Below are 12,035 nucleotides of genomic sequence, written 5' to 3' on the forward strand. Positions count from 1 at the left end.
TTACAATCAGTTTGTCAATGAAAGAAAATCGACCTTTTCCTTTTCGTCCTTTTTGACCTTTTCCTTTTTCCTATGCCACGAATATAATCTGTCATAGACGAGATGGTTGGCTGCAGAGTGTTTTCGCGTATTGATCTATGTAAAGGATTCTTGAAAGTTCCACTTTCTGAAGAATACAAGAAATACTCAGCCTTCGTAACGCCCTTTGACATATACGAGTATAATCGAATACCGCTTGGATGGAAGAACTCACCCGCTTGGTTGCAGAATATGATGAACAACGTCATGCGACCGTTTCTTGGGAAGTTTTCTAACGTGTACATCAACGATACAATAATTTACTCTCGGAGTGAGGAGGAGCACCCAGAGCATCTCGCTAGTGTACTTCAAGCACTGAGGGATGCGGAGCTCAAGATAAATGACAAGAAAAGTGAGTTTTTCCAAAGAAACGTTGTGTTCCTAGGTAGAGTGTTTGATGGCTAAACCAAGACAATAAAGCAAGAATCAGTCGAACGAGTGTCAAGAATGCAGACACCGTATGACCCACATTCCTTGCGGGAATTCCTCAGCTTTGCGGGGCATATTCGGTCATTCATTAGAGATTATGCGACGAAGACAAAATGCCTCACAGAAATGACCAAGAAGAATGCGCGATTTCGGTGGACAGCAGAGTGTGATTTCGTTTATCAAAGCCTCGTGAGCATTATTTCGTCTGATCCGATTCTGACGCTTCGAAGCTTGAAATTGCCCTTGGAGGTGGGCACCGACGCCTCTCATTACGGCACAGGTGCAGTGCTTTTCCAGAGGAATACAGAAGCTCCACGGAGCCGGGAGCAAAAGGCCGTGGGGTATTATTCGTATACATTTTATACGTATACATACGGTCATCAACTGCCGAGATACCGACATGCATACGGCTTCATAAAAAACGTGTGCAACGCCTTGAAGTGGTTGCAGGAGTAACCTCACGCGAAACACCTGATTACCGCACAAGATTTATAGTTAGCCCGAGAATCGCGTGATACTCCCATACCACGTATTATCTTTGAACGTGTAAGTGGTCGCCCATTTGGGCCTCCTAGGACACAGGCAAAACCTGATGGAACGCTTTTATAAATCTTCTGAGCGCATGTATCAGTAATTATTTCCGAAGCCCATAACGTGCACATGGACCTAAGACATTGCACGCATAATGCCGCTAAATTGCGCGTTTCGCAAAGTTAAACTTGATGCAAGAACGTCTGCTGCTCAGACAGCAGATGTTAATTTTATGCACTTTGCGCACGGATATTAAGAGGGGGCGAACAAGTATTTCCCAATCTTCTTCAAAACACCCTTAATAGCATTTGCCCGCATACTGCCTCCGCTTTATTTCACGAAATCTAAACGTGGGCCAGTATTTAGTTCTCCTATGAAAGCGGGAAAACGTGCATAACGCTTTAGAGCGCTTCCAGTCGTAGTCGGAGCTTCGATATGTCACTGCTCTAAACCTCCATAGAGACGAATTATTGTATTCAGGACGGTAGCATTTAACGGGCATTAAACTCTGAATCGACTTTTCTATATTCTCGTGGGACACTACGTGTGCTCTTTCAAGCAAAGCTTTGATACAGTGAGTGCGGCGCAATATATAAGAGCTCTTGCAGTATGAGAGAACGCAGTCAAGGCTCGCGTGGTTACGGTGCGTATGCTAACGTTGTGTACTTTTGCCCACGCTACTAGTTTCCATGTTCGTCCTGACACTCTATGGAATGATTATTGTACAGAATTTGAAATGTTATAGACCTCGTTTACCACATATGTGACGTGTAAATACTGTTACGGGGTTGGCGGCGGTTGGTTGAGGCACGGTTGGTGACCTGTCCAAAGAATTCTCGTCCCCGCCTTGGGCTTGCATTGTAGATACAGCCAAAGACCGTCCGCTGCGTAAATCCGTCTTTATACTTGAAAAACCCGCACCTCCACCAAAATGTTACGGGGAGAAAAGACGCTTGACAATATATTTACAATATATACAACGGGAAGAAGACCGGCATACAAGATGAAGCCCGTGCGCGACCATCGGCGATCGTCGCCTTCGTCAGTTCTGGCATCATCGTTCGGTACTGCTGCGCCTCGTAGCAATATAATTTCAAATTGTCTGGTGCATCTGGCATCATCTGCTTGGCAACAATTACTGCTGCTTACTCAAAACCCCATATGCCGCATCAGTAATTGGTACTCTTAAATTGAATCGTTTTTTGCCTAGCCCCCGCGTTTGGTGTGGCTGCTGGTTTGGTCGCTCAGTTTCTAGGCAGATTATCTATCTATCTATCTATCTATCTATCTATCTATCTATCTATCTATCTATCTATCTATCTATCTATCTATCTATCTATCTATCTATCTATCTATCTATCTATCTATCTATCTATCTATCTATCTATCTATCTATAAAGGGTAAAGTGCGCCTAATGAAAGTAACAGCGAACGGGCCTATATAAAATGCAGGTGTGCGGTGCTCTGTTCTGCGTAGCAATACAATAAATTGCCAGACAAAACCTTCAAATATATTACAGGCTCACAGGTGTATCTAAAGCACATGAACTTGTTATTAGAATGCCGAATATATTGTCAGGTTGCATCAAAAACAGCTGGCGAAGACACGTATCACCAAAGAAGAAGACTAACATTTATTGAGGTAAAAGGGAAGGGGTTTAGGAGCTAGATGGGTGGGGCCCCAAGTCCAGGGCTCCACTGGCTTCTGCCGCCAGCCGGACGTGGCCCAGAAGCGCTAGTTGCACTTCCGGGTCTGAGCTAGCGAGGAGTGCCTCCCACTGCTCCGGTGAACTTTCTAGTCTATACCTATCCTGTAAGGAATTTAGTTTATCTGGCCGTTTACTACATCCCCATGAGAAACGCAGCCTCTTTAATAGATCGAGCGTGGCGCCTTCTTTTACAGCGAAGTTGTCTATGGCAAGGACCCGGGATTTTATGGCGTGCGCGCGGAAAACCTTTCCCCTAAAACTCTTCCCTAAAAAGTGAGTGCGAAAGAGCCAACAACAAAAGCAAACGCATATCACCGCTCGCGTCGGAGCTCGGTTTAACGGCCACCTGTGTCTAAAACGATGCGTCTCTGTGAATGTATGACGTGGTGCGTGACGTGGTGTGTGCCTGATAAGTAGACAAAGGGAGAGGGTTGGCGCCCCTCGGTGCAACCGCGCGAAAGCGCTCGCGCCACTGCTCACACGTTCGTCGTCGTCGTCTTCTTCCACAGCTGGCTTCGTTGCTGCTCATCATTCCAGTGTACAATTTCACTTCTCTTCTGTCGTCGTAATGGCGAGACCGCGTTTACGGGGGTATGCGCCATTGCTTAAGGGGGTGGGTCCGTCTTACGTGACGGACATATTTAATAACAGAGGTGATACGTGAATGTGTGTACGTTCTTATCGTCACGATGACCACCGATCAGGTCAATAAATATGTTCGTACCTTTGTTCAAAATTATGCGTCACCTTTGTGTCGTGCATTCACCTACACAGAGTGGAATGGCTCACAATTTTAACAGCGAAGCTGTTTAAGCCAGACGTAATTTGTGGTGCGTAGCCGTGGCAGCCATGGCAACCCGGAGAAGGAGGAGACCGCGTGCATGCGCACGCGGTCTCCTTCTCGCCAGCTCTCTGCCTTCCCGACCGCAGGCCTGCCTCTCTTCTCTCCGCGGCGCGCTGAGCCAGGAGAAAAAAAAAAGGCGAAAGCTTGCACTACGCCGCGCAAAGCTCGACGCGCTCGGCGGCAGCAAGCGACAGCGTTCTTGGCACTTTAACAAACTTGGCTAGCCTGCCTGCTTTTGTGGCATGCCAGGAACGCTGTCGCTTGTAGGCGCCGACGCGTCCAGCGCTAGTCCCGTGAAATGTCGCCAACGCGTTCGGCGTCGGCAAGCAGCAGCGTTCTCGAAACTGTGCCAACCTTGGTTAGCCGGCCTGCGCTTGTGGCATGTGGCATGCCTGGACGCCGACGCCTCCAGCGCTATAGTCACGCGAAATATCGCCTACGCGTTCGGCGTCGGCAAGCGACAACGTTCTTGGCACGGTACCAAACTTGGTTAGCCTGCCTGCGTTTGTGGCATGCCAGGAGCGCTGTCGCTCGTAGGCTTCCACGCGTCCAGCGCTAGTGACGCGAAATGTCGCGAAACGGAAGGTACATCAGGAAATGATCACTCGAGAATACCTTCCTATATGCGTAGTTAAGTTGAACGACGTTAAGACCTAGCAACAACCAAGTTCATACCTAGCAGTAGCAGCCAGTATGCTTCGCTATGCCTAAGCTTTGCGCGACCGAGTGCGAACTTGCTTGATTTTTACAGCGAAGGCTGTTAAGGGCTCAGTCTTGGAGGGTCGCGTCCGGCAATAGAAAAAAAAACTCTCATTGGCCGTATGCTGTATGTGCGAGTGAAAGCGCGTGAGGGCGAGGGACGCGCGCTTTCATGGAGAGCGAACGCACGGCAGAGAGCAAACGCGACTTCCCAGTGGAAGGGGAGTGGCGGGCGAGCAGGGCATTGAGGCACCCTAGACTGGGTGGTGGTGAAAACATTTATTTCACTATGGAGGGACAGGAAGTATACTTGGACCAGCCCGTAAGGGACTGATCCTTACCAATACTGGGTGGAGGTCCCTAGTTCGGGACCCCAGTGGCGGTAGCCGCCGCCCGGGCGCGCCCAACTAAGGCTTGTTGGGCCTGTAAGTCGTGGCAGCCGAGCAGGGTCGCCTCCCAGTCTTCCCGGGTTGGGTTGGGGATGGGAGGGATGGCCGGGTTGGAGGGGCAGGCCCACACCATGTGATAGGTGTCTGAAGACACCGCACCACAGTGTGGGCAGTTGCCACTAAAGGAGGGGTCAAAATGTTTTAGAACTGCCGGGCACAGCAAAGTATTGGTTAGAAGGCGGAGAAAAAGCCGCTCATCCTCCTTCCTAAGGCCTTTACATGGGCGGGGGTAAAGGCGATGACTATCTTGATAGTATACTGTAATATCTTTAAAGGTATAGGCCGGATTAAAATCGGGTTCCTGATCGGGTGGGGAGGAGAAAACAGCCCGGTGAGAGAGCGCGCGGTCGGCTGCGTCTGCTGCCTCGTTTCCTGCTAACCCCTGATGAGCAGGGCACCATATAAGGTAACGGTGTGCGGGGTCCGTATCCCGTATGCAATTTCTGTAGATATGATAGGCTAGAGAGGGGGTCCAGCCTTGTTCGACGTTCCGACAGGCCCCTCGCGAGTCGGTGATTATGTATTTCGAATCGGAATGTGAGGCCGCGAGAGCGATGGCGACTTCTTCAGCATGTGTTGCATTGCGGGCTCTAAAGGTGAGGCCGTTAACTGTGTTGCTGTTGTGAACTACCGCCGCCGTGTACCATCCCCCGTGGTGAGGACCGGAGGCGTCCACGTAGTAGACACCTATTTTGTTGCCATAATGTCGGGCTAGAGCTTCCGCGCGCGCCAGGCGCCGGCCATTATGATCTTCATGTGACATGTTAGTTGGAACAGGTCGCACCTGGAGGGCGCGTCTCCACAGTTCTGGGATGCGAAACCTATCATCCATTGGAATGGTATATTGGATATGGAGTCGAGCAAGAAGGCGGCGACCTGACTCCGTTTGCGAAAGGCGTGTGTACTGGTTTGTGAGGCTCGCTTCCCGGAGCTCCCGGAAAGTGTTCACCACCCCAAGGGCCATAAGACGGCTGTTGGACGTGGTGACGGGGAGGTCCAGGGCACGCTTAACAATTTTGCGGAGGATGACCTCAAGAGCCTCCTCCTCTTGTTTCCGTAGGTGAAGGTAAGGAGTCGAATAGAGAATTCGACTGGTCACGAAGGCGTTTGCCAGCCGCAAGGCATCCTTACTTCGTAACCCCCCGCGTTTGTTGGAAACCCGGCGGACCATGCGGCCCACCTGGTCCCCCCCCTTACGGAGTTTGGCCAATGTAGTATCTGGCCGTCTGTGTTTGTGGATGTAGAGTCCGAGTACCCGGATCTCTTCAGCTTCGTGTATGGGACCACTGTCAAGAGACAGAGAAATTTGAGCTGTGCACTTCGGCGAGGGCCGGAGGTGCTCAAATTCTGATTTTTTGGGGGAACATTGAAGACCGCAGCGGCGAGCGTAGTGGTCTACAATCGTCGCCGCTGTTTGCAGGCTGGTTTCAATGTCCGCTATGCTGCCCTGCGTGGCCCACAGGGTGATGTCATCGGCGTACAGGGCGTGCTGTACGCCGGCGACACCACCCAGCTGGGCCGGCAGGTGCATCATGGCCAGATTGAAAAGTAGTGGGGAAAGTACCGCGCCCTGGGGGGTTCCCCGCGTGCCGAGTAGGTAAGGACCGTGATCTCTGTCTTGAATGCGGATGTAGGAATGTCGATCCGTGAGAAATTCGCGTATGTATCGGAATGTGTTGAGGCCACAGTCGGTCTGATTTAGGTGAGTGAGTATGATCTCGTGTGTTACGTTGTCAAATGCCCCCTTAAGATCCAAGGCGAGTACTGCTCGGTACTGCCCGGAGGCGAGTACTGCTCGGAATGCCCCCGTCATTATGGGGGCATTCGAGGGGGTCAAGGACTTCCCGATTGAGTTGCAGGAGGACATCCTGTGCGGATCTGTGTGGGCGAAATCCGAACATGGTGTCCGCAAACACATTTTTGTGTTCAAGATATGCAGATAGCCGGTCCCGCACCATTGTCTTCATCAGTTTGCCCACACAGGAGGTGAGAGAGATGGGGCGGAGGTTATCTGTGTCAATTGGTTTGCCTAATTTAGGAATAAAGGTTACCAGAGCCGTTTTCCAGTCTATTGGCAGGGGGGGGGGGGGGGCGTCCCTGCGCCAAATTGCATTGATGTAGTCGAGGAGGGACTGGTATGCCGTGTCGGGCAGGTTCGCCAGAAGCTTCACGGTGACCTTATCCCTTCCCGGGGCAGTGCCTCGTTTCATTTTGGCAAGGGCCGCCCGCAGATCATGGAGCTGGAACGGTTGATCCAGTTCCGTGTTCTCTCTTCCTGCATAAGAGTACGCAGACCCATGGGAGTCTTGGACTGTGCAGAAATACTGGTCCCGGAGTTTCTGTGCCAGTTGAGTTGTGTTGCCAGGGAAAGCGTGCACGGCTCTCTGCAAATGTTTCTGTGTTTCGGTTCGTGTTTGAGTTGGGTCGATGAGGGCTCGAAAGAGGCGCCATGTGTTGCGGCTGGACATTTGTCGCGCGGCCGTGTTGCATCTATCCACCCAGTTGGAGTCGGCGAGTTGGGCCGCGTACTCGGCCGCTCTTTGGGTGAGCTCGGAAATTCGAGCTTTAAGCTTTGTGTTATGTTTCTGGCGTCGCCAGCGGCGGACAAGGCTGCGACGGGCTTCCCAGAGGTGTAGGAGGTGGTTATCCACGTCCGTGACTGCCTCTGACAGCTGGATCTGAGTTTCATGTGAGCGAAGGTGTTTCAGCAGGTGTTGGGACCATGCTGAGTACCCCTGCTCGGAGATGGGTGTGTTATCTAATGTGTCAAAGTTTTGCCTAAATGTGGTCCAATCTGGGATACGGGCTTGTGTTTTGGAACGCTTGAGGGGGCGTGTGTATAGTGTAGTGTTAAGGATGCAGTGGTCGCTACCGAGGGTTTCCTCGGTGTTGAGCCAGTCTGCGTGTCTTATGTTGCGAGTGAAGGTCAAGTCCGGGCACGTATCTCGTGTCACGGAGTTTCCTAGCCGGGTTGGGTGGACGGGGTCTGTGTGGAGAGTGAGGCCCAACGTAGACGCAAGCTCCGCCAGCTTACGTCCGCGCAACTCCTCTCTGCGATACCCCCACAGCTGACTGGGAGCGTTAAAATCGCCCACAATCAAGAGGGGATCGCGACCCGTTACTCTTAGCGCGCGGCAAAAGAGGTCCGCAAAAGTCACTCGCTTGAGTTTGGGAGACCAATACACGTTGAGCACATGCAGTGGAGGGTCCCTACGGCGGAGTGGTAGGATAGTCACCATTACATAGGAATACTCGAGCTGAAGGTCGAGATCCACTAAGTTGGCTGTGTATGCTTTGTGTACGAGAAGACAAGACGCGGGATCCTGTTGGAACGTCGTGTAGTTTGGAAGTGCGGCGCCCAGTCCTGGCTCCTGGAGGGCAATCACGGCTGGTAAAGACTCGAAGGTTTCAAGGTAAGGCGGAAATTGGCCCGCTTAGTACGGTTCTTAAAACCTCTACAATTCCATTGTGTTATTGATGTTGAAATGGCCGAATTGGAGGTGGGGGAACGCCTTTGATTAAGGTGTCTCGCCATGGTTAGAATTTTGTAAGGGGGGGGAGGAGGCAGTGGCTGCCCCAGAGCCAGCTCTCTGCGCCACCAAGGGGGTGATGACAGAATGAGCAGGGCAGTTGTCCTCATTCTCCGACTCATTGATCAGACAGTTGAATTTTGAACGATGGGATACGTCCTTAACGGGTCCCAACCGGCGGAGGAGGTGGGGGTTGTCCATGATGTGTTTTAAGATCATCGCGGGGACGGCAGTCATGACCTTGATCAAGATCTGGTCCATGGTGGTCTCGATCATAGATCCCAGTTTGGAGGTAAGGCGCTCCTCCATCGCGGAGATGGTTGCCACGAGGGCAGGCGAGAGCTCCGCGTCGCTCTCCATAGCGTCCGAGTTCTGCGGGCTCGGAGCGGCGGGCGCCAATTTTGATTCTAAATTTTGAATTTTGTTGAGCAAAAGCTCATTTTGTGCCCGGAGCACATCGATCTGGTTTTTGTATTCCGCGTCGAGTTGGGAGACGGTGGGAGGGGAGGAGGAAGGGCGGGGGGAGGAGGAGATAACCCTAGCCCAGCTGCTCACCTGTTTGCCGTGTTGAGGCGTTGATGCCCGGGCGCCGGCAGCGCCATCTGTCTTGAGGGCCGGGAAGTGGCAGGTGTCCTTGCCGCTGGGCGGCGGCGGTGGGGGTGCCGTCTTCTTCCCGTGCGCTGACGTCACCGACAGGAGAGGAGGTGACAGTGTTTTGGGGTTGGCGCCGTGAGCACCACGCGGCGCTCCGCCATTGGCTTCTGGAGTCGGATGACTTGGTGGCTTCTTAGGTCGCCGGGTTGTTCGGGGTTTATGGCTTTTGGCCTTGTGGCCGGGAAACTTGAGTTGGCGGAATTTTCCCGTGCAGTCGCGGGAGTTCGTTGCATGGGCTTGCCCACAGACTGCCACAGGACGGAGTGCATTCATGAGGTGCCTTCACTCCGTCGGCGGTCGACACCGTATGGCCACACAGGCCACATTTGTCGTTGTCTGGGCAGAGGCATGTGTCCGCCCGGTGGCCCACAGTGCCGCACCGCCCGCAGGCCGGGATGGTTCTCTTGTACGCACGCACAAGGGTCACCTCTGAGTTATAATGCACAAATCGCGGCACCACTTTGTCCACGAAAGTGAGCGCCGCAACGTTGGAATTGCCAAGCTTGCGAATATCGGCAAGCTCTCCAGCACGCCACTGGATCTTGCTTTGGAGAGACTCACTGGTCTCGTGGTTGGCTACGGTGATGACGCCGCTGCACACCTCGCCGGTGAGTTTCAGGTGGCCGTGCATGAGGAGCTGGCCTTTTGATGAGTCAAGTTGAAAGTCACGCAGAAGCTTGTCCGCGACGTGCGGGTCTCGGGTGCCTGCGACGATGAGATTTTGCTCCCATGTGGGGAGCAAGCTGAGAGACGCTGCGGCCTGGGTGCCCAAGTAGGCCGCGAACGCTGCTCCTAGCTCGCCATGTTGGTATACATCCTTAAGAGCGACGGTCACCCGGGGCTTCAGGATGATAACAATGTCTTCGCGGTGAAGCCGCGGAAGCGGCTTTGGTTTCCAAACGGGTCCGGGCTTACGTGGGAGCCCGCCGTGAAGCGCTGAAACGCACGCACTAGCGTTTTGCAGTGTTGAGTGGTCTGCCGACGTGGCGGCTGGACTCTTGGAGTTGGCCTTCCTCTTGCGGGAGTGGCATTCGACTAACTTGAAAAGTCCCTCGTTCTCGATGGGCGTAGAATCCGGGCTATTAGGCACTGAAGTTGCAGGAATCTCGGACCAGGCCGAGGCGGGGCCACGTTGTAGCTCTTGGGAAGCCATCTTGTCGCGGTAGGGCGACTCACTCGCGCCCGAGCGTCGGCACAGCCGTTAGGCCCAGCGCCGCCGCCACGAGACGCAAATGAAAATCGGCCCTAAAAAGCCGAAAAATAGTCCCACCTGGGTGCGAGTGGTGTCCCCAGGTAGCTCTCAATTTCATGAAAGCAGTTGCAGCTGTTTTGGTAGGGTTCCAGTCGAAATTCCGTAACTTCAGCCAAAGTTGGCGGAGCCGATGCACTGCACGTCCGCTCGCTCCGTGCACTGCGTCTTTCTATCCACCCTAGACTGTGCGTGTGCGTGCGGCGCAGGCGCGCAGCCTTGCCGACCTCTGCGTCACGTTGCCCTGCCGGCCGTCACGTAGCCAGCGTTTTGACAGCGGTTGTGTGCGGTCACACAAACAACGCGCACAACTGTTGTCGACGGCGGCGGCGTTTTGCCCACGTTCGCACCGAACGCGCGCGGCGTTGGTGACGTGTTTATGAAGAACGTGCCAACCTTTGCCGTACACCTCATGGTGGTGTACCGTAGCGAACATAAGGCCATGGTCCCTGAGCTCACTTAACATATGAAAACCACTTGATCATGCATATTAATCATTCTTTAATAGTTCAAATAACCAATTACACCATCACATCTTAAGAGTCATAATTGGAAATACATAATTCCCACCATAGTACACACCTTCGCTGGTCTTCCATCTCCACCCCAGTGGAAGGGCTGACAGTTTTTATTGCGATAGCAATTATATGGACACTCCAAAACGGATTTCTGCCGTCGGTGTCGCCGTTGCCGTGAGGTTCCGTATGACGTCAACGGCGATGAAATCGTCGCCGATGATGATGATATATGATAAGTGGTTCTTGAGGGAAAGGGAAAGGTAGGCGCTATCTTCTGCAGCCCTTGAGGGAGCACGGCTCAGCGCCGCGCTCCGGAAGCTGTAAGTGCGAGTGAAAGGGTGCGAGGGACGCGCGCTTTCACGGGGAGCGAACGCACGTCGGAGAACAAACACGCGTTCTGCACCGTGCTCGCTGAAGGGCTGCAGAATTAAGCGTCTCTTTCCTGCTTTACAATCACCACATATAGAGAACAAACGCGGCTTCTCCCGTCGTGCGAATAGGCCGTGGGGGGACGGGAGGGAGGGAGAGGAGGCGACGTTTAGCTGCGTCACTAAATGCGTATTTATAAAAAAAAGACCGCATAAACACGAAGTGAATGATGAGTGGGCGAAGCACCGGCCGGGGGATCATTCGGGCAAAATGCCAGAAGCTGGCTTCCGGTTCCGGCTTCCGGAACCGGAACCGGAAGTGGAACCAGAAGCCGGAGCGTGGCGTATATATATATATATATATATATATATATATATATATATATATATATATAGTTACACATATACATACTGTACATGTGTACAGTATACACAGCGCTTATATAGCCCTTGTGCACCGCAGCGTCCCTAGCTACGGACGAGAGAGAGAGAGAGAGCGTCGGCAACGAGAGAGAAAGAGAGCACAGCTGGGGCTCTAGCAAGAGCTGCGAGTATAGCGTGGCTACGACAGCGCGATAAAGGACAAGGCTCGACCCTAAGTAGCTTCGCCCCTAAAACGTTGCGAAACGAGCAGGTGGGTAAGACTTCCGACGCTGCTCGACGAGTGTCCCATTCAGGGGAGGTATTCTGCAAGAGCCCACCTAGTGGACTATCCATTCCGGCGGTTCCCGACTGGCGCCAACTGCACACACGAGAAGGAGCCAGCCAGCCTCCTTCTCGCTTGTGCAGCTGGAGCCAATCGGGAACCGCTGAAATGGACAGTCCACTAGGTTGTCTCTTACAGAATACCTCCTCTGATCTCGTCGAAAACCTCCGAGCCGGCCCCAGAGGCATCGGCAACAGTCACTAACGCCGCGCGCGTTCGGCGCGAACGCGGGCAAAACGCCGACGGCGTCGACAAGAGTTCTGGGCGTTGC

At 53.1% G+C, this 12,035-nt stretch overlaps 1 protein-coding gene across 5 annotated transcripts in view; it reads left to right on the forward strand.

The window, feature by feature from the left end:
* Positions 1-221: 221 nt before the first annotated feature.
* The window catches only part of LOC119450612 (uncharacterized), a 107,964-nt gene continuing 96,150 nt past the window's right edge, over positions 222-12,035 (forward strand). For 2 of the 5 annotated variants that reach the window (XM_049666026.1, XM_049666027.1), the window contains exon 1: positions 255-430. In XM_049666026.1, coding sequence (XP_049521983.1) covers positions 271-430 — 160 coding nt within the window. In that variant the 5' untranslated portion in view covers positions 255-270. Of the gene's footprint in view, positions 431-1,584; positions 1,682-12,035 lie in introns of those variants that run through there. The other 3 variants (XM_049666030.1, XM_049666029.1, XM_049666028.1) reach the window with 3 other exon arrangements.

This window comes from Dermacentor silvarum, chromosome 4, assembly GCF_013339745.2.
Source record: "Dermacentor silvarum isolate Dsil-2018 chromosome 4, BIME_Dsil_1.4, whole genome shotgun sequence".
Taxonomy (NCBI): Eukaryota; Metazoa; Arthropoda; class Arachnida; order Ixodida; family Ixodidae; genus Dermacentor; species Dermacentor silvarum.